Genomic DNA, 21,947 nt, shown 5'->3' with positions numbered 1-21,947 from the left:
CTGTCAGTCTTCAACAACAACAATCTGGCTTCAATCTACACAATCGATTATAAATAGCTAAACACGGCATAAATTAATTTATAATCCAGCACCAGACCTCCCTGTGTCACCATATTGGATCCCAGCTGTTTAAATGTGCAAATTAACTCTGGTTCACACAAATTGCTGCATCGGTCTCGGGTACTCAGGTCCCACGTGTGATTAAGAAGAGTTTGATATCTTCAAAATGCTGACCTTCGAGAGAGACACTGTTGTGTTATCCCATCTCAGTGGCGATTGCATATAAAGACGAGGAATTACGCAAACTGGGAGCGCTAACTAAGGCCGTTTGGATGCTGGGCGAACTGGAGAACGTGGAGAGGAGCACGAGTGTGACTCAGCAGGCTCCGGCTGTCCTGTGGAGAGGCCCGAAGCCGACTTTCAGTGTTGTCGTGACTCACGTCGAGAAAACAGGACAACCAACCCTTTAGATGCCGGAGCTCCCAGCTAACACCGGAAATGAGGTCACTCAAGGACCCGGAGTCAGTGGAAGATCTGATCTGTCCATTCCTGTGACCAGCAAGACCCCCATTGGTTGACCTTTGGGCCACCAATATGATGGCCTCCATTGTTACCGGAAGCCGGAGCTCTCTGGAGGAAAACAACCACTGAGGAAATCTCTTGAGTAACCTTGACGTGAATTATCTGCACGTGCATTAGGCCCAAATCTAAAAATAACACTTGGTCAGGCGTCAGAAAGGAAAGACGTGGTTGGATTCACCACTGGTTTTCCCGCAATAATAAAAAGATAAGTGCGTTTAGAGGGCGCCGAGGTCATGGCGTGCCGCTGCTGGTGTATGGGAGCGGATTTCCGGCGAGTCGCACTTAACGATTGCGTAACACGGGGCTCGTCGGGTCTCCCGCTGTGGCTGCAGGAGATCGATTTAAAACTTGCGCATCACGACGGCGCGCGGCTGCTTGTGCTGCAGCTCCGGTGCATTTCTTCCGTGCGGAATGTCATCTGAAGGGTACCCCCCCCCCCCCCCCCCCCCCAATCACCATCGTCACATCGTCGTGTCCGCCGAGAAACACGACGGAATAATCGGCGCGTGCCCTCCCGTTACGCAATAAATCGGCGAATTACGACAGAGGCCGCGGTCACGAAAAAAAAAAAAACGTAGCCTAATAAATTATTCTATTGGTGCAACGCTGCACCATCTTTTCCCCCCCCGGTGGAGCAGGATTCAGCACCAGGACAGCGACACGTGATTTAGAGGCAGATGGAGCGCGGATACAACAGAATGCAGCACGAGGTGTTCATTCCAAAGCCACCCTCGAACACACAGACGCCCCCCCCACTATTCTGGGACAATGTGACACCCCCAACACGAACACCCGATGGGAGACGTGGAGACGTGGGTTTGCTGGAGACGTCGCGCCTCTTACCTGAGTGGCTTTGTGGAATTGCTTCTTCAGCCCCGCTACAGACATGGTCGCTACGCGGTGGTTTCTAGCCGGGAGGGTGACGTCGATGCTGCGGGAGGGGGAGAAGAGAAACCTCGGCCCTTAATTGTATCTGGTGGTGATCTTGCAACCGTGGATATAACTCCTGACTACGCTGGTCTTCGGCAGAGGGATCTCCTGTGAGGGAAAAGGGGGGGGCAGACTAAAGCCCAGATCAGGCTATTGGATGTCAGAGCCACATGTCTAAAACGGTGCTGACGTCGGAGCGCGCGCCTCTTAAAGCGGCCGCTTCCTCCGAGGGAGGCTCCTGTAAAAGAGCTATTTCTAGTGTAAACACCCTACGTGGATGCACGCGGCGACACTGTGTTTGGACCAGTGGTGGAATGTAGCATTTACTCACTATCTCCATTTTATGTGACTGTGTACGAACAATACGTATACTTGTACTTCCTACTCCACTACATTTATCTGACAGCTTTAGCTTATTAATATTATTCATGTCCAGCAAAAAACACATAATTCCACGTTTGATGATTTCATTTAAGTGCTCTTTTTTTCGGATGAGAAAAATAAGCAAAATAAACCATTCAAACCTAACAGTATATAAGTAGTTAAATGTTCCTTCAGTAAAATGCAACATACAGATCGATGCAGCAGTAATATACATCCAAAAAACAACACTGATAGGGACCATACTATTACACAATGAGTACTTATACTTTGGATGCTTTTGTATGTTCAGAGTGTATTAGTACTTTTACTCCAGTAAATAATCTGAATACTATGAAATGAAGTGTAAAACATTACCTTACATCAAAAAAGGCGGAGGCTGACGGGTTCAGCACTGGACAGCTCCCATCAACATAACCGACTCTCCTCCTACTCCACCAGTGACGTCCTAGTTCATGGCGAAAAATAGACCATAATAGATATATTTAGAGGAAGAGAGGGGTCAAACGAGAATAACATGTTTAAAAATATGTTACATATTAATTTGTTACAACGACACTATCCCACTGTGGCTTGCGGAAGGTTACTGACATCCATTGTTAATAATAGAATATGAGTTGACGTCGAAAGTTTCTTGAGCCTGGAAATAACAGTTTACATTACAATCTCACCGCGAGGTCCAATAGTAGATGTTCTGGAGCTTTCGATCGTACCACACGATATTGTTAATAATAGAATATGAGTTGACGTCGAAAGTTCATTCTTGAGCCTGGAAATAACAGTTTACATTACAATCTCACCGCGAGGTCCAATAGTAGATGTTCTGGAGCTTTCGATCGTACCACACGATCTTCCTCAAGATCTTGTGATAGAGTCGTAGATGCTCATATTTAAATTTTTCTGACCATTTAAATAATGGATTGTTATGGTGACGTTGCCTTATCTTGATTTGATGCGCATGGAAGTCAAAGCTTTCAACATGGTGGACAACTTTACTCAACTAACTCACGTTTCTACTCATCGTACGTATCAACACCACACATCACCAATCAGGCAACTGTGTAATGGTACAAAAACAGCTGCTTTGACATGATGCCAACATATTGGTGATATATTTAATATTGACTAATATGGGTTCTAAAGTGACATGTAACGATACGAGAAAGATACTCGCACCCAAACTCAATCATCACTGTGTTCTTTGTCTGATGAGATTAAAATCCTGCACGGATCTGCGACTCTAATGCGAATAATGGCTCTGAATTAAAGTTAAGGAGTCACCTTTATCAGCTCAGAGGCAGCGCCTCGGCCCTCGACGCCAGATGGCTGGTCGATTGTGGCAGGACTACTTGTGCAGACGCATCCCATATGGCCACTGTGACGATCAGCCAAGCCCTAAAAATGTCCATAACTGCTGTGAAATGTCCAAATAAAACAAATACTTATACACAAACATCACACATGTATATTCTTAGATGTTTCCATGTATATCATAATTATCTGGAAACAGCCAAAGACAGATGCAACCCTTAGAAGTGGAATATGTTATCTTCATCACCTTAATGGATTTATTTAACATCAGCAACGTGTTAAAGCAGAGCTCGTGTTTTGATGTTTGCAATACAAACACGTTATGTGTACATCAGCTAATAAGCTACTGTAATTACTATGTGCCGTGTCTATTTGTCACCACACGACCACAGACTGAGGGCCCACGCGCTGTACGAGATGCGCGTGCGTTTCATATTAACAGTTAATTACACGCGCGGGGCTTATCTTATTATCTGTTAACAATTCGTTTGTCCATGACGTCATCCGTGTCCTCACTGCGGGTTGATTGACGCGTTGCCGTTTCACTTCTGATCTAAAATTAGGCCTAAATTACACTCGTGTAATGATCCAATTCAACCACAGCGGATTACTGAAGGCGGTGCTGGTCGGACACGAGGAGGAACATTTAGTGTGACAGTGGCGCCATCGTGTGGTAGAAGGAAGGAATTATCTGTGTAACTTTCTTTCTCTTTTTCTTTTATTTCAAACGTGTAATATTTAGTTTTCTGTATGACACTTTCTGTATTCATTTTGACATAACTAGAAGGCATAGAGCTATATGAAAATATATCTTAACGTATATTTTATAATATATTATTTATTATCATTAATTTGACGAAAAATATATAAACCTACTGAGATATTTAAGTATTCAAACAATGAAGTAATTCATAGAATAAATAAATAACCAAAAAACAAATAATAAGTAAATAAACCTGAGTGGAAAAAAACAAACAAACAGAAATAAAGAAATAATAACAATCAAAATAATTAAACAACTGTCTGTCTGTCTGTTGTGCTTTTTAATTAGTTGTCAAAATGTAATCCTGAAAATGGATTGCAAAAGCAGTTAAATCATGCTTTGTAAAAAATGTTATGAATCATTGATGCATAAACACAACTTCCTCACAATGCGTGCCACAATAGGAAATGTCTACATAACATTTAAAGTGGTAAAAGTTCAAAACATAATCATTGAGGATGTCGAAATTAAAACTCTATATAATACGTTTATAGAAGCTATTCAATTACAAAATAACACGTTATACAGCTCCATACTGCGCCTGCTGTTTGTCCACTGCCCAATAAGTCACAATCTGCAGTGCTTTGCTGCCACCTAGTGGTAGTAAATGATACAGCAACGGTGATGCACGTATGTGTGTGAAAACTGCCATGCAACATAACAGAACATTGTACCAGTGTCAGATCAGAGCAGCTCCACAGCGAAGGCAGCATGTGTATGAGGGTGTATCGGATGTATTACAGGAGCGTCCTGAACACCTGTTTGTCTGAATAGCTTTTACTGCCTCACAGAGAAAGCGTGAGTGATATATCAAACCGGCTGACAGTGACCTGAGTGCACTTCTTTGCTCAGTTTTTCCTGCCGGCCGGCCTCGGCGGGCAGCTCTGATGAAGTGCTCGGTCCCGCGGCTCAGCGATCTGTATGTGCGCGTGTGGCCCGAGGTGAGTGTTCCATTTGTCTTAACCTCACGAGGCGATAAATCTCACCTGCACCGCACAGACAGATGGAGGCTGGGCTCAAGTGAAATATGAGATTGTTGCCATTAACTTTATTGCGCCGACCACTGCTCTCATTTATTGTCATCAGCTCTGACTGAAAGTTGGAACAGTCGGAAGTTTTCTGATTCACACTTTTCTGACGTGTTCCTGTTGTATAACAGAGGGGGCATGACTTTAAACATTTCTGTCATATTTATACTATTAAAATCTGATTTCTGCAGTAAATGTTCAATACTAACTGATTTCCCTCAATTTGACCTCATGTTCCAGCTGGGAACAAGCACCAGATAATTGAATTCTCTCACCTGAGGAGGGACACATATTTTCTGGCCTCAAACGTGGAGGTTTTGAGATTCCAACTGAGGTCAATCGTCCACTGAGGCCCACAGAACGACGCTTTGGGTAAAAAGTAGACTCAGCACTGAAGTCACTAAACTGGACACTCCTTAACCAAGCCTAGATATTGTGTTGATTAAAATCACAGACAGATATGTAGACTGGACGGACAAACTCTCACTCCTTTCTCCTTTATCTCTGCAGAGCTGGTCCCCCCTTTGCTTCAACTAGAATCTGCAATTGTCCAGATCATCCCATTTGTGAGCAAAACACGCGTGTCGGTGCAGAAGGAAAAGACAGGACGGGCTGTGACAGCAGACAACGGGGTCATTTGTCACACATACGGCCGTCGTGTCACTGGAGACAAACCGCCAACGCCCCCGCCAGGCCGCGGCCATGCGTTAGGGCGTTGTGTGAGGCCTTACCAATCCCCGCGCCCTCCACCTCCACTCAAACATGCTAATGTACCTGTGCTCTGCTCTAATTGGTCCCAGTGATGCTCGCCCTGCTCCACCTGTGTTCATGGGAAGCCTCCAGTCAATCCTGCAGTCAGGCCCCCGCCACTGTGCGCGAGTGTGCGGGCGCTAATATTATGCAAACAAACACTTCTTTGTTGTTTGGCACTTCTTGCACCGACCCGCCACTGTGGAAGAAAGTAAGTAAAGGGAGAAAGAGGTAAGGGATGGGTGAGTAGGGGAGGGGTGCTTGAATTCATTAGTGTGATTACCTGAGGTGTGCTACTTTACAGGGGGTAATCTGCCAGCCCGCTTCATACCCTCCAAACTTCAGCCGGTCCGCTAATGAGCGCTCGGAAAAGTTAGTCAAGGTGGAGAGGTGCTTTGAGGAGGTATACACCGCAGACTGAGGAGTTATTATATATGCCGGAGCAGAAAACAAAGGATAGCTCTCTATTTTAAAACAGCTTGGACCACAGAAGACTGATGCTGCGTGAGCTGTTTGTTTTGATTCCGAACGCACATAACAAAATGGCCCTATGGATAGTGTGCCAATTGATGAACTCGGAGCAAATCCCCTGCCTGGAAGCTTGGCGTTTGTGAATATTTGTTCAAAATCTCAGACAACGATAAAGCGCGCCCCCAGAATGACAGTTTGACTAATCGGTGACATCGCAGGAGTGTCCAGGTAGTCACAGTCAAAGAGTCGCCCCTCTCTCTGAGGTGATGTTGAGGACTGCAGCTTCCCTCCTATGCCGTAAGAGAAGGTGGATTAGAGACCAGATCAACCCCTCTCCCGCTCTTTCTTCATCTCTTTTTTTTCTCCCCAGGAGCTCAGGCCATGGCTTTAGAGAGACAGCTGCCATGAGCAAGGCTTAGGACCGTCCACAGGGACGGAGCAAGTGTGAGTGTCAAAGAACAGGAAAAGTGCAGGAACAGCTCGGTTACGATGGACAAGACAAAGAGGTAAGAGAGGGAGATGAGATGAATCCAAAAAGGGAAGCAAGAGGATATGTATATGTGTGCATATATATATATATATATATATATAGAGAGAGAGAGAGATTCAGTAACTTTCCCCTTCCTCTTGCCCTATGCCTCTGCTTTATCACACAGCATCAAAACATAGCTTTAGTCCCATGAGTGGCTGGCCTTTTTATCTGCTCCCTAGCTTCCCACGGCGGGCCGCATCCACCCATAATCTGCTGCCGTTTCATGTCTGGAGTGCTGTAGAGGAGGATAAGGGACTTGTTGAAGTGAAGATCAATGAGGTTGTATACATAGCATATGTGCATCAGGAGAGTGTGATTTCCTTTTTTCCTTTTTAAGGTGGCACCTGATATAATGGAAAAGAAAATTATACATGGACGTATCGAGGAGCCGCATCTGTGATCTGAAAGTTTAAAAAAAAAAGAAGAAGAAAAAAAGAATTTGGTTCGTGACTGAAATTTTACACAACAGCCAGAGATCCACAAATACAAAAAGCGTAGCGAGACTTCTGTCATACGCCGACGGGTAAACAGCATCTACCTTTTGTTTCTGAGCCTCGTCCCTGTGGATTAAAACACGAAGGATCCACACAATGAGAACCATAAACATGTTGCATTATGCATTTGTCAAAAAACACATTTTGGCTGTATGTCACACCTTGTTATTTAAGACGGTGCCAAGTGTCTGGGCCCGTGAAATCAAAGCAGACCGAGTGTGTTGGCAACAAGAGTTGGGATGTGAAACTGTGTCAGTGAAGGGAAATCCACCAGAGGCTGTTTTCGACTCACTCCACAGCTGGTTGATGAAATCTGCGCGGACTAATTGTGCATCAGTTAGAGGCTGCAGGAATTCTCAGTTAGCGCTTTGACTGTTCTTTGTACTGTGGGCTATCCGCCTTCCCACCCAAGTGGCATGCACTCACACCAGAACGAGGGGAACTTAAAAGTACCACGGAGAAGCCTTGGGACACACACACACACACACACACACACACACGAGACAAACACACACATGCACAAATCATCGATCGACCCCAAAGTCAACCCGTGACCCTGACCTTCTCTACCCCTTCAGGAACAATCTCCTGCAGGATTTGGTGAAAAGGGGAAATAAAAAATAAAAAAATACAAGAAAGTTGGATTTGAAAAGAAGTCTGGGGTTGAGAGAAAGAGATAAAGACTGAGGGAGAAGAAGAAAAAAAAATGACACCGAGTTGATTGTGTTGGAATGAATAAAAAGGGGAAGGGAGGAAAACTTTGCATTTGGAACTACTGATCAAAGTAATTCCCACAGGAAACCTCTCTTAATGAGAGCTGTACAAGAAAGGAAGGACGGAAGACAAGGAGAGAGTGAAAGAGAAGAAAAGAAGGGTACAGCACGCCATTCCTGCACAGAAAATAAAGAGATGAATCATAGACGGCGCCTAGTGGAAGACATGGTGTGTGTGTGCGTGTGTGTGTGTGTGCGTGTGTTGGGAGGGGGGTTGTTTGAAGGGTGTTTTCAAGATCGTTTTAACGTCTTCACTGAGGGAGCGTCAGAGGCAAGGCCAGGTTAATTAAACCCAAGGGAGTACCAGCTGAGGGGGCCCGCATTTGAATATGTCATAGAAATAGCACGAGTGTGTCAGCCGAGGCCGGAGCTCGGCAGGCAAACATGTTGACTATGCATTACACACTAAAAAGGGAGAGAGAGAGAGAGAAATAGAGACAGTCAGACAGCAAAGGGGGGGGGGGGGTATAATTTGCGTGGCACTGATGCTTTGCTCCTCTATACCCACAACGCCACCGGATTTCTCTGAGTTATTAATGTTTGTCATTAGCTGCATTACCCTGGAGGACAGTGACTGGGGGAAAAAAACGGCAGAAATTTATATGGGACAAATATTGACAATAGCTGGCTCCTGGGTATTGGAGTGGAAGAAAAGATGCAAACTATGTTAATGAATGGTAATTAACCACAAGGGTTTGTCTCTCCTAGATCCCAGCTAAATTGGTCCCCGAGTTGCAGCTAGAGACAGTCCTGGCCTAATCCTTTATTATAAAAAGATAAAGGAAAACGACATCATTAGCATATATTTGAGAAGGGAGGGGGGATTAAAAAGTGGAATTATTTCTTTTTAATTCCTGAACGGAGGATTCTTCACACCATTGTTAATTATACATAACAAAAAAGAAAGGAGGAAGGCGGTGAAGAGGAAAACAAAAGCTGGGAGAGGTATAGAAAGGAGTAAAAAAGAAAAAAAGGATGACTTGAAGGGAGGAGTGTGTGGTCTCTGGTGTAGGATGCCAACTCAAGGACAGAGGAGACCAGGATCATGGTTTAATATTCAAAATGAATAATAAGAGTGGGAGGAAAAGGGAAAACAGATAAAAGGGGTTGGAGGTAGTTATGTCAAGGATGTAACCACTCCTCTAATACACCCCTGTGCTGTGCCGTGGGTGCGCTCGCGTGGACCCTTGTTAATGATGTCAACAGCGGGGGTCACTTGTTACAGACAGGAACCATGCCAACAGTCAGCTGTCAATCAGGAGAGAGGTGTGGGAACCCTACGGTCCAGCGGAGCACCTTCAGCCACCATCACACACTGACTGACACTCACACACTGGCTTTTGATCTGCTGGAAGAAAAATACAAGACGCCATTTAGAAACACGACCATGAAACCCGCAAACAATAGATGCAGACTTTAAAGAACAACACATAAACAGAGCTAGGTGAAACGGATATTTTTATTGAGAAATTAGGAACTGATATTTTACATAATAAAGAAATAAATTATATAATATATAAGAATTGCAGCATAGTTGCTAGAGCAAAGATGACTTCCTTAAATAAATACTAGCAGTGCATTTTAAGAATTAAACCCAGTGAGCTTCAATCACTGAATATGTAATGTGAGAGCATTGCTGTATCAGGTCTGATAAATTGATATAACCTCATACAGTGAACTGCTCTGTGCTGCAATCTTGCCTTTTTTTTATTTTTTATTTTTTATAAAAGTGTTGACTTGGCATTGCTAGGTCAAGTCCCTGCACCCTAAGGTCCTTCAGGTGCCAAATAAATTAGGGTGAGAGGTACAAAGACAGCGTAAAAGAAAAAGTCCAACTTAAACATTAGCGTAAGCATTTGCCTCATCACCCCCAGGTCTGCATGGAGAGTGGCTGCACCGTAAATTAGCTTGGCGCTAAAGGGCCCTGTCTGATAGACATAGTGCACTGAGCGCTAACACAGATGTCGAGGGCTCATTTACAAAAGCCGGGCTGCTGTGTTGAGCCAGTGGCCCAGAGTGAGTTGACAGCGCTTTTCTCACAAATATTGGTTCTGCTGCCCCGGCTCAGCTTGGCTCAGCCCAACTCCCACTGAGCAGGAACCAGGGAGGGAGAGAGGAAGGGGGGGGAGGAAAAAGAAGAGGATGACAGTTTTCCCAGCCTCAGCCCAGGGAGTCAGGCTTTTTCGCTGACTGGTGTTACGAGCGTGGCCAGCTCTTCTGTCAGCACTTTCCTCTCCTTCATCTTCACGCGCACAGCCTCCATTAGCTGGCCGGCAGAGGGGATCTGCAGGGGAGGGGGAGGATAGAAAAAGGGGGTGTGGGGGCGGCGGTACAAGGGGTTAGAGAAAATGTGGAAAACACACAAATGCACCACTATTAAAAAAAGAGTCCGATTTTTGATACCTGGCATCTTTACAGGGAGCCTGCGTGCTGTTATGTGAAACAACAAAACCTAAGACGGGCCTGAGGACTTGTGAAACTTTTGAGGGACCGTATGTTGAGTAGTTTGACAAAGCAATTCTCAAAAAAAAAGCGGCCACACAGCAACCGTTTCAACACCTAATCCCACACTTTACTTCCCCATCCTCAGAGGCACAGCCATGTAGGATCCTTAAGTAGTAAAGCACAGGTTCACATGTGTTCCGTCTTAAAGCAACACCTGCATGCAAATATATACATTTAAACAGTTCTGGTTTGCTGTAGTTGTTTCTCTCATTCATAACGGCAGTGAAACTGTTTGACAAATATATGCTCAGTGAAAAGAAATAAATATGCACAGCCCCAATATTTACTTCAACTCATCCAGACTTTTTTGTTACTCCTCACCACCCTGGATGCAGGAAAATACTTTTCTTTCAATTGATCTCAAACAAATACTTCACGATTTTGTGCGTGAAATATTCCTTTAAGGAAGAAACAAAGGGGGACATTTCATACGAAAATGTCTATAAAGTTGGATTTAACAAACCTCATTTTACATTGGAATCAAAGGCATCTCTTCTTACATAAAAAATATATATTTTAATATACATGTGGGGTGTTTTGTGAAATTCCTTAAAGCAAAGGGAAATGGTGACCATTCCTTTTTTTAGGGGGGAGGGAACTACACTTTCCCCAGAGGGATAAGTTGATCACTTTTCAGCAGACGCCTCAAGGCATAATTAAAATATCCCAAGCAACACTGGGGACACTTTCAGCATCGGAGTGTTTTAACTGGACTGTGTGAATGCTGGGAATCTAAGAGGAGGAGAATGAACGTCCACTTAATCATACCGGAATACAAAGGTTGTGTATAAGGGACTATATGTGTTTGGCAGGCATCTCTTCCTAATTTTGTTTTCCCTCTTAATCAACACAAGGATTTCATGGTCATTAGGGCTCCTGATCAAAGGCGGGCATTCATACTGTATCCACCATAAATATTCACTTCAACTTATGTGCAGCCTTTTTACAAGCGCCTCTTTCAGGGCGAGGGAGGCCGATTCATTCCCTGTGCAATTCTCCAAGTCACACGGCGTGAGATGAGATGTGGACTGGCCGAGCTGAAAAGTAGCGACTTCAATATCATGAAAACTTCCACTTTTTCTCTCTTAAAAGAGAATGCGAGAACAGAAGCTAGTGAACACAGAGAAAACAGGCTGAAACGAGTCGGAATTGCTGTAACAAACTTCACTGGATAACATCTGCATCGGGGAATAGCAGGTAGTCGTGTTGCTTTGAAGTCATTAGCACAAACTCGCAGCGCATATTGGAATTAGGTCTGCAGCTGACATGTTTTAAGGACGTTTCAAACTATCGTCTTATCAATGTCCAATATGTCTGGAGTGTGAGGGGGAAAACACACACACACAATCCCCTGCCCCTTGACACATCTCTACTCTTCATTAAAGGTAACCGGGGCAGGGAACTCAAGGCCCCGTGTGCCAGGCAGTGTGTGTGTCTGTGTGTGTGTGCTTGCACTCAAGCGTGTGTGTGCAACGGGGGAGTCAGTTCCAACAGCACTGGCTGCATCAAACACACAGCGCTATTCCTCAGAGAACCACTACACTCAAGTAACTGCTGAGACATCTCCCTCTGCCTCCGTCCTCCGGGGAGAGTTCACTCTCTCTCTCCGTCTCTCACGCACACACACACACACACACACACACACACACACACACACACACACACACACACACACACACACACACACACACACGCACAATTTCCTAATCAGCTAATTGCACTTAGAGCCACTAACTATGCAAACAAACCCACTAAAATAGAGACACAGCCGCAACACAAGGCTCTATGGGACAGCAAGGAGGGAGACTGGATCATTAAAAGTACCAATATGGGAATGTGGGTAAACAACACTAACAGGTAAACATGATCTAGATAAACCTGAGTCTGAAACAGATGAAACCCTATCAACTTTCACTTTTTTTTTTTGGCCATTTCAAGTCTATATGTCGGGCGGCGGGGACGACATGAGACAAGACACGAGGGAATGAGGGATCAAAAAAGTAATCAAAAGCACAAAAACTTTGTGTGCATATATACAGTAACATCTTCATAAAGCTTCATTAAAGTCGATATATTTCAAGTACAGTGAGGGAAGTTTTTGGTCTCTTCTTGGTTGATAAAGGATTGCATTCATCTCCTTATTGTCGTGTTACTCAGATCAGCAGATTCTGGCACCATCGAGCAGCACAAGCGCTCACGCACATGCTCTCACAGACGGGACGGGCAGAAGGACCGTCCTTGCCTTTAATCTGACTGCCACGTTTGCTGGGGGGACCGATACCCTGTAGGATGGTTGGAGGTAAGCCGTGATGCAGCTGCTCTACCGGATCCCCTGGGCTGCTTCAGGCAGTTAGAAACTGGCACTAATGTTATGCTACAGTTGATTTAGCCGGGGCCCCTGTCCCCTTTGGCAGAGCTAGCCAACACCAGCACTAAGCAATGCAGCCGCTGTTTTTTTTGCAAGAGGCCCTGTCCCCTATGGCAACACTAAAACAGCTACTGTAGCATTAAGCCATGCTAACTGACATCATTACTATTCAACAGGCCCTGCAGAGCAGACCTTTTGTCTAGGTGTGATTCCATGAACATGTTTCAGAAGTGAACTGACTTGTAAAGCCACTGACACTGACAAGTGTGTGGGAGTGTATATGTGTGTGTGTGTGTGTGTGTGTGTGTGTGTGTGTGTGTGTGAGAAGCCAAGAACAAGAGCTGCAAGCAAAAGGTGTTTTTATGAGCCAATTAAATGACATTGCTATTCTACAGCCCGGGGCACACCTTAAGGCACGGAGCAGCTCAAAGTTGCAGCAATCCAATGACCATTGTCTGGTAGTGGCTTTACACACATCAACTTTTTTCCCCCTCCTTCTTAACAGATCGATCATTCCACCTCTTTTGTCTTCTCCCTCGGAACGGGTTAGCGCAATTATTTCCAAGGGCCCAATTTGTGAGTGGTTGTAAAGATTGTGTCAGGCTGGCGGATATCTAAATGAGTCAGAATGAGGATCAGAGAGCCCAAAAGAGTTACAAGGGGCCACGCAGTCCGAATTTCTGCATTCACTCAGCATGTTACTGTGGAGTCTTTCACGGTTATTCACTGGTTTGCCACCGTATCAATATAAATGCAACAGCCATGTATAATGCAGAAGTCCTACAGGAGTGTTTACCTTATCTGTCATCAACAGCTTCCATATTTATATATTCTAACTGTAACAAACAAGGCTGTACACTACTGGGTGATTTAATAGGAGGTTTAAGGTACAAGGTGTGGGATCTGATCGTTATGACAGGAGGGTTTTCACAGCGGATGAGGAGTCTCGCTATAAATCCTGGTCCCCGGCTGGTGAGCCGTCTCCAATCTAGGCCACTATTCAAGGTAAGGGAGAAGTAGTTACAGTAGTTTTATCATAGAGGGGGGAAAAAAACCCCAGCTCTTTGATCTTTGATCTTCTCACTTTTGTTTGAAAATCAAATTTATCAAACGAGGGAATAACAACAACAACAGCATGATAAATAGGTAAAAAAAACGCCCAAGCACAAAGGCGCCATACTAAAAAGTCTTGCATTTGATTATCTCCGATAATGAATATGTCACATTTGCAAAGAGGGGCTCAGGTAAGAAAATCACTAAAGCGCCGACAAGCCTATTCTCTCCTTCTCCTTCATAATTACCTACCCCTGCAGCGGAGCAGATCCCTCTCTTTTCTCCCCTTTAGGTCACTAGAGACTGATATGAAAGGGAATTGGACACTTGGGGCCACAAATACTGTAATTAAAAACCTCTCCTTTTCTTGATACGTTGTTTGGAAACATCATTTCAGTGCGCAACATGCATTTGTTAGAGATCTGACCTAAATACACCCTAGATTAAACACAGGGAAGCACCGGGTCTTTGTTTCAGGTTCCTACTCATTAAGTGTGAAAATGAGGTGATTCTGGCACGACTGGGGTGTAAATATAGTAAGGTGATATCCATACAAAACAGATGCAACCTTTCGCTGGAATTCAGCAATCGAGAGCACACCCGTGATTAACAGCATGGCTCATCGGTCCAGGTAATGCACTGGGAAGCAGTTACAATCAACAAGAGTGGCTGCGCCTGCAGCAAACTGTCGTACAGGAAATAAGAAGGGACTAAGACGCATTTCCTTTCAATGGTTGCTCACTGACGTAAAGAAAATAACACATCTAGTCATCTGTTCAACGAGGAAATATCTACTTTCTTCATTCATTATTTTCCCTTTTGGCAACTTAAGAGAGAAAGTACAAGCCTCGGGGACAACCAGCTTGAACATAGCATCATAACTCAAGGATAATATGGTATTATTCACCTGGCCTATTTCAACTGGTGTCCTGAAATGTTTGCCGTTTGAGCTTGCCTGGTTAAGTAATCACTCCAGCAGTTTAATGGCAAAGAAACAGCAACAAAAAGGCTGCATCTGCTGTTTCTATTTATGTGAAATGCAAGTTTAGCTCTCCGTATAAGTCATACGCTCTGCTATTAGCGAAGTGTCCTCCTGGGATCTCCCCCCCACCCCCCCCATCCTAGTACCAGTGACATATTTACAGTACAAAGGCTTGGCTCGAGTCCCCTCCACACACATACAAACACACTTAACAGAGACAGAAAAAGAGTGGCTGATTTAATTAGCCCAATCATTAAATGAGGCTTAATTAGAGTCACTTTCCTTCAGAGAGGAGTGCGGGACTCAGAGCTGTTCCTTGTCATTACAGAGGCATAATGAGCCACACACCACAACCCACCAGCCCTCAGCCTCACAGCACCGACAACAATGGCAAACTTTCTCACTGCGTTAGCACTGCGAGGCACCGCAGCCTTTGGCATCTTTAAACACAAAAGGGTTAATGATGGAACGCCCTATGAATCCACCAGTATGACATGAGTGACATGAATAAAGTATGTTATTTAACTTTAGATAAATGATGCTATTAACATCTTCGCATTAAAGTGGCAGCCATCCCTCCCCAATGTTCAATAAGGGTTTGAAATTACAGGGGAAAAAAAAAACCTCAGCCCTGTAGTCCATCCATAAATGCCTTTGATGTTTTATAACAAGTCCAGTCCAGATGGGTCCGGCCAGCCTCTACCACTGTCTTAATGCAATGTTCACCTGCTTGTTATAGTTTGGAGGCTGATAAGAAGTGATGCTTGTACGTCTCCCCCGGGCGTGCTTGTGAAGTAAATATTAGCAGGCCCTCAGCGCCACCCCAAACCACTGTCCTCTCATAAAGAAATCAACAGAGTCAATGACTTTTTAAATGTTATTATGCTGTCATGAGGCGTGAGATGGGTGTGTGTGTGTGTGTGTACAAAATGAGTCTGAAAAATGATCTGGGGGGAACGCGTGCGTTTGCATGCATGTGCACACGCTCACATGCACATGCTCCTCCGGTTCATTATTGGCCAGCAGCAGAAGCCAGTCATTTCCCTGTCTTCATAAAGACTTGGCCCATTAAATTCTACCTCCAGTCAATAATTAGGACTCCACAAATAAACCAAAGGCAATTAAATCAATGCTTCCCCGGGCCGGTGCCTGGACCCCATGGCCCACATGGACACTCCATCTTCTCTGCTGGCCTTATTCATGGTGGGTTGCGGTGGAGCCATACAGCACACCCCCTGGCCTGCTCATGATTATTAGATAGCACCGTCCCTCGATCCGGGCGATGGAGCGCCGCTTATGGTGGCTCTCCACTGAGAGGCGCTGGGTTTGATTTCATTAACTCACCAGTGGAGGTGAGAGACAAGGAAATGAATGCAATGTTTCATTTGGTTTTGAGTGGACGTGTGGGGCGGCGGTGAGGGGGCTCCGGAAATCTATGCCACTTCTTCAGCTTGAAGGGGGAGCAGCGAGTCGGCGGCGCTCACGTATCTCCGCGTTTGCCGGCGTGTTTGTGGAGCGCTCTCTTTCTTGTTAGGCTGACGTGTGACAGCACGCGACGGCGATGGCGTACAATGGCCCCCCTCACACGGAGACACACACGTACGCACCACTCCTCAGCTCCTGCACATCTTCACACACACATACAGAGTGAGTGATGGGTTTGCTATTGACAGGGCCACTGAGATAATAAAGTGCTGTCCCACTGGCAGCTCCATTAGGCACTGACAGTGACAAGATGATGCTGTCGTGCGAGTGCACGTGCACACGCACGACACACGCGCCCCGACGTACACGCACAGATGGACACATCCTCATCCTCTTTCGGTGACAGCCAGCCAGTTAAGGACATGGATCTCTCTCTCATCTTTTTCCTTTCGCCGGGTCTATTTCTGTCTCCGTGTCTTTTTCAACCGCAGAAGTGTGTGCGTGCGAGTGCAACTCGGGGGTAAGATCATATCACTATTAGGGGAGTGTGTTATTAGTGTCACAGGCTGGGTGACAGGGCACGGCCATTCCACTTCACAGATGTTCTGCTTGGTGAGCCTTTCATAAGCTATGACAGAGAGTAGAGAGGCAAAGCTGAAAGAGAGTTCCTAGATGTGAATTCCACTCACTGAGGAAACGCTCGCTTCTCAGCGACGGCAGACACGCGTAGCACGGCCACGTTAGCGTAGCGGTCTTTAAACTGTCAAATTAGGAGAGCTACCTTACAGACGGGCACGAAAAGAGTCTTTATAAACCCTTCTGCTGGTTTCTTAGTATGTGAGATGTCACAGCAGAAAATAAGTCTGCTGTCCCCTTTCAACGACAGCACGCTTTAAAAAAATAAACGGACTAGATGGAGTGAAATAATTTCAAATAAACAAACGTACAAAAAAACAGAACAAGATGGACTTGAAAGGGGATACAAAAAGTCTGTTTCAGTGAGGGGGGGGGATGGCTGCGGTGGTCCCAGCGGTCCCCACAGAGACCTAGGGGCGAGTCTCAGCCTTGTCATACTCCGCTCTTCTCCTCCTCCACTCCCCACACCAGCTCCTCCACCTCCCCCCCCCCTCCCCACCACCACCCCTGTTCTGCCCACGGAAAACGTCGATAGCAGGCTGCTGGTGCCGAGGTCTCTGGTGGACACTAGCTCATTCTCCCGGCATCGACAGGCCCGCCAAATCAATATTTAGTTCCCCACTAACAAGCTGCCTCGGGGTCTGAGAGAGAGAGAGAGAGAGAGAGAGAGAGAGAGAGAGAGAGAGAGAGAGAGAGAGAGAGAGAGAGAGAGAGAGAGAGAGAGAACGCAGGACAGTGGGAGATGGCAGAGAGAGACAGAACAGGGACTGAGAGCTGTCCAGCTAGAAGGGAAAAACATGGATTCAGTAGTGTTGTGTGTGTGTGTTAGTGTGGGAGGGGGAGAGGAAGGTGGAAAGGTCAGGAGAAGATCTGGGGAACAAGAGAACAGTGTCTGGTGTGTGTCGTGGTGCGGAGGCGACGCATGAGTGCCCGCGGCAGCCGCTGACAAGAACACAGACAAGAGACACACACACACACGCACACACGCACACACAATCGACACTCTCAATCATACACATATCACAGCGAGCAGACGTTGACAGCACTCGAGTAAAGCTCCAGCAGAGCACTCACAGATGAGTGGCTGTGCACACAAAGAGTCACTCACACACGCACATAAATATATATATACACACTGTGAGGATGTAGTTTCTTTGTTTTATCTTTTGCATCATTGTTTTTTTTTTTTTTCTCAGAGGCAGGACACATTGGTGTGGGAACAAACAATTCATCCTCCATTTACAGTGGTGGAAACTGATGCACAAATCTTTCTACACTGAAGACACAGCAACAGCAACACGTCTCTAGTGGCTGAAATATTTGGTGTGATACATAATCAAGACCAAAAATGTCACTCCATTTTGGAAATTCATGCACCATCTAGCAAATAAGCTTATCATTCATACAATTAATTATTTTTAAGCTGAATTATAAATTAAAAAAAAATTAATATTTCCTTTTAGGCAATTTCTCTATAAAACACAATATTTTCTTCGGTAACAATAACAATATACTGTTTAGTTTATTCAGGAATCTAAACATCTGATCATTTGTAAATCACAGCAGGGAAACTCCCCACTTATTACGAAAAAATAATAATACAGTAATAACATTTTTTATTTATTTGCAAGAATTATTTTGATCATTTAACTTTCACTATGTCACCGATACTGAGTGAGTGGCAGAGAAAGGTATAAAATAGTGTTGGAGTGATGAGTTAAACATAATCCTTTTTATTTATATAAGACAATAAAGATCAAACTCTGGTACTATTACACTGGTAATTAAAATCTCATGGACATTTTTTGTGAATTTGATGTTTTTAATTAAAGAAATGCTCCGATTCAATATATTTTTGTTACCATAAACACTGAAAGTAAAATTTAAAAAAATCTCTTCCAAATTCCTCTTGCCTTGATACTTCAGACAACACCTCCTTTACAAATCTACACCTCGACTAAGAGCTGTGTGAGACTGGAAATTCATTTTACAACTAGAAGGGCACTCGGAGAGCGCAGACCTCTGCCAAGGCCATGCTCTTTCCTGCAATGTTAATGAAAGTGAAAAATAATTTGTGTATCTTCCCTATGATTTCGATCTGCTCTATTTAATGCTACACACTTGCACCAGGTTTCATGAAAATTGTGTTAGTAGTTTCTCCGTTATCCTGCTGACTGACAAACAATCCGATACCAAAAGCACAGCCTCCATGTAGAGAAGAGAGGCTGCTTATATATTGTGTATGTGCAGGAAAGAGTAACTTGTGTGATCATTATTGCAGATTTGTGAGCCTGACCTTCTGCTGGAGGACGTGGTTGAGGTGGTCGAGCCACTCCTGGTCGCGTGAACTCTCTGAACGGGCCTCCGCCCCCTGCAAACACAATAGCAAATACAGACATTTCAATGACGGGATGGGAAGAATTTTTGATAAAAATGTGAACATTTCAAGGGACTAGAGCTACTTGACATTTGTAGAGAGAACCTTCCGCTGTATCTTTAGATTGGCCTCTGTGAGTCTCCTGCTTAAGGGCAGAATTGCAGCATCGCACCAGCGAGGACCTTGAAGAAGCTCTCTGGAGACTCAGTGGCGAGGTACGCCGGTATACGTTTGCATGCTACTCATGTATAAAGACCTTACAGAGCGATAGCCTTGTTACTGCTAATGAACAGACAGAAAGGCGACTGCATGGCCATGTACACCTCAGCACTAATGCGTTACCTCGCCCCCTTCAAGCCCTAGGTGTTGCTGCTTGAAATGATGTGACGAGCCTTGTACCGCCTCGCGGGGACGCGGGGAGGGCAGCGGGGAGACTGAAGAGTGTGTGGCTGAATCTAAAAGTCCCTGTACTCACAGAATCCCGGACCTCACGGGTGCTGGGCTGTGAAGTCTGGGACCGCGAGGGCTGTCCAATGCCACGAGTCCACAAGGGGGCTCATGCAGACTTTATGTGAACTTCGGGTGCTACCTTCACCTGAGGGCTCTGAAGATCACCCAATATTCACAGCAATAGTCAAACGTTGAAACCTGACCAGCTATGTTTTAAGGGCCTTCAGCAGAAAAAAATATCAGCAATACCAATTCTGAGCTATTTATAATCATGCAAATGTATACGGTAATCACACAGTGCCTATAAATCATTATATTATCTCTATTGTTTTATCTAATTTGATTACACATGTGTTGCATAAATTCCCAATGTGGAAACAATTCAGATCCATAAATGAAAAATATAAAATCCATCAATATCTTGTCACTACCTTATTTGTGTATTTGATGCTCCATGGTCTTGTTTTTTTTTTTATTTTGATTTTTTTCATTTGAACTTTTGTAACACAAAAAGCAGTGTGCTCTTTCTTCCGGAAAAATTCAAAACAATGCAAAAAGATAGTTAATGGCCAGGCGGGGACAGGTATAATGTTGGCATTGTACGAGTAAGGGCTGACATTTGGATTAAGCATGTGTTTCTACCTGGTGATCCCCTGCCTTCCTGGTACCCCCTTTGTGTGATCTTTGGCGATCGTAATTGGTCCAGGCTAATTTCAGTGCAGGCCAAATTGTGCCTGATGCTCGGAGTAAGTGAGAAGTAAAGACCGGGGTGGGGAGTGTGTGATTATATTAGAGGAAAGAAAAAGAGGGTGGGCCTTCTTGTGACTACTGCCTTCAAGCCTCCTGCAGGGGCGAACGCGCTGTGTGAAACAGTGCATGTGCGTGAGAGTGAGTGTGCTTACCCACCCTTGGTAGATATATAACAAAGCACTGACCCTCCATCAAACATTAGGTGCAATACAAACTGGCCTGGCAATTACAGCCTTATTACATCTGGATCATTAACTCCACAACAAGTTGCCAGGGGAGCCTGGAGCTGCTCGGCCCTCTCTGGTCCTCTGTTGCACGCAACGGAATGAACGGAGGCAAATAACACTGTGCAGCGTGATACATGTGTGTAAGCATGTGAGGAGCGAGAGCACTTATGTTTGAACGCACTGAGACTCCTTCGTTTGCATCTACATACATACATCACATTGATTCTGTGTGCGTTTGTTTGTGTGCTTGGTTCTAAGGGGAGCAGGTGTAAGTATTTTCTTTGACTTTTAAAAGCTATGAAAATCAACTAATGAATTAGAAATAGAAAAAGCAAGTGAGCGAATACCCCATTCCCATGAAATAGCAAAAAAAGGTACTTCCGATGCTGTGCTGTCCATAACTACAGAACCAGCTACATAAATAGGCAAGTCGCAACCACATTTCTGTTCAGAAGAACACCGCAAGCAGAGGCCTTTGGAGAAAAAAAAAAAGATGGCCGTCATTACACGAAGGTCATCTATTCCCCAAATTCTTCTAAATTACAACCACGAGCCTGGAATAATTTACTAAGCAAAAATATGATACGCCTGAAATCCAAACATTGATTTCAAAACCAAGCACCACAATGTTAAAAAAAAAAACTCTGCAAATATTGTTGGCAAGAGAAGCCTACGAAAGTAAAGAAACGTAGGGATGTTGGCGATGGAGAATTCTCATTTAAAGGTAAAACACGAAGAGTAAAAACCAATCCCATTAAGCCCTGAGTTCTCATTCAGCACACTGGTATCACACAACCAAGGGAATACATGAATACACATGCTGTGTGCTGGACTTGTTGAAGACTGCTGGGAAACCATGAGAACCTCATGAATGCATGCACATCCACAAGCAAACATTGTGTCACCAACCAACCTCCATTAACATTGTGGGTATTCGTAGGACACATATCCATTTTTAAATACACACAACTAAGTTCAGGTAACTACTAACTAAAATCTTCACACGCTTCCATAAAGGTCTTTTAATGAATCGAGCAAGAGTTTGAATTATTGCACATGTGAAATAACCCCCGTTTCTCCACGATAACACACCCTCCGTTAACAAACAAACCCATCTATTTACGACATTCACTCACGGCTAAACTATTAACCTCACTGT

At 44.6% G+C, this 21,947-nt stretch overlaps 2 protein-coding genes across 7 annotated transcripts in view; both read right to left on the bottom strand.

The window, feature by feature from the left end:
* The window catches only part of sh3gl2a (SH3 domain containing GRB2 like 2a, endophilin A1), a 29,713-nt gene extending 28,111 nt beyond the window's left edge, over positions 1–1,602 (bottom strand). For 3 of the 6 annotated variants that reach the window (XM_084006211.1, XM_084006210.1, XM_084006213.1), the window contains exon 1: positions 1,426–1,601. In XM_084006211.1, coding sequence (XP_083862337.1) covers positions 1,426–1,470 — 45 coding nt within the window. In that variant the 5' untranslated portion in view covers positions 1,471–1,601. Of the gene's footprint in view, positions 1–1,425 lie in introns of all 6 variants that reach the window. The other 3 variants (XM_084006215.1, XM_084006214.1, XM_084006212.1) reach the window with 3 other exon arrangements.
* A 7,916-nt stretch (positions 1,603–9,518) lies between these two features.
* cntln (centlein, centrosomal protein) overlaps positions 9,519–21,947 on the bottom strand; it is a 78,565-nt gene continuing 66,136 nt past the window's right edge. Inside the window, exons 26-27 of the mRNA XM_084006451.1 lie at positions 19,281–19,355; positions 9,519–10,299 (exon numbers count right to left, since the gene is read on the bottom strand). Of these exons, the coding sequence (XP_083862577.1) occupies positions 10,189–10,299; positions 19,281–19,355 (186 nt within the window). The 3' untranslated portion in view covers positions 9,519–10,188. The remainder of the gene's footprint in view (positions 10,300–19,280; positions 19,356–21,947) is intronic.

Source organism: Eutrigla gurnardus (assembly GCF_963514095.1).
Source record: "Eutrigla gurnardus genome assembly, chromosome: 3".
NCBI lineage: Eukaryota > Metazoa > Chordata > Actinopteri > Perciformes > Triglidae > Eutrigla > Eutrigla gurnardus.
This window is presented reverse-complemented; position numbering and strand designations above follow the sequence as displayed.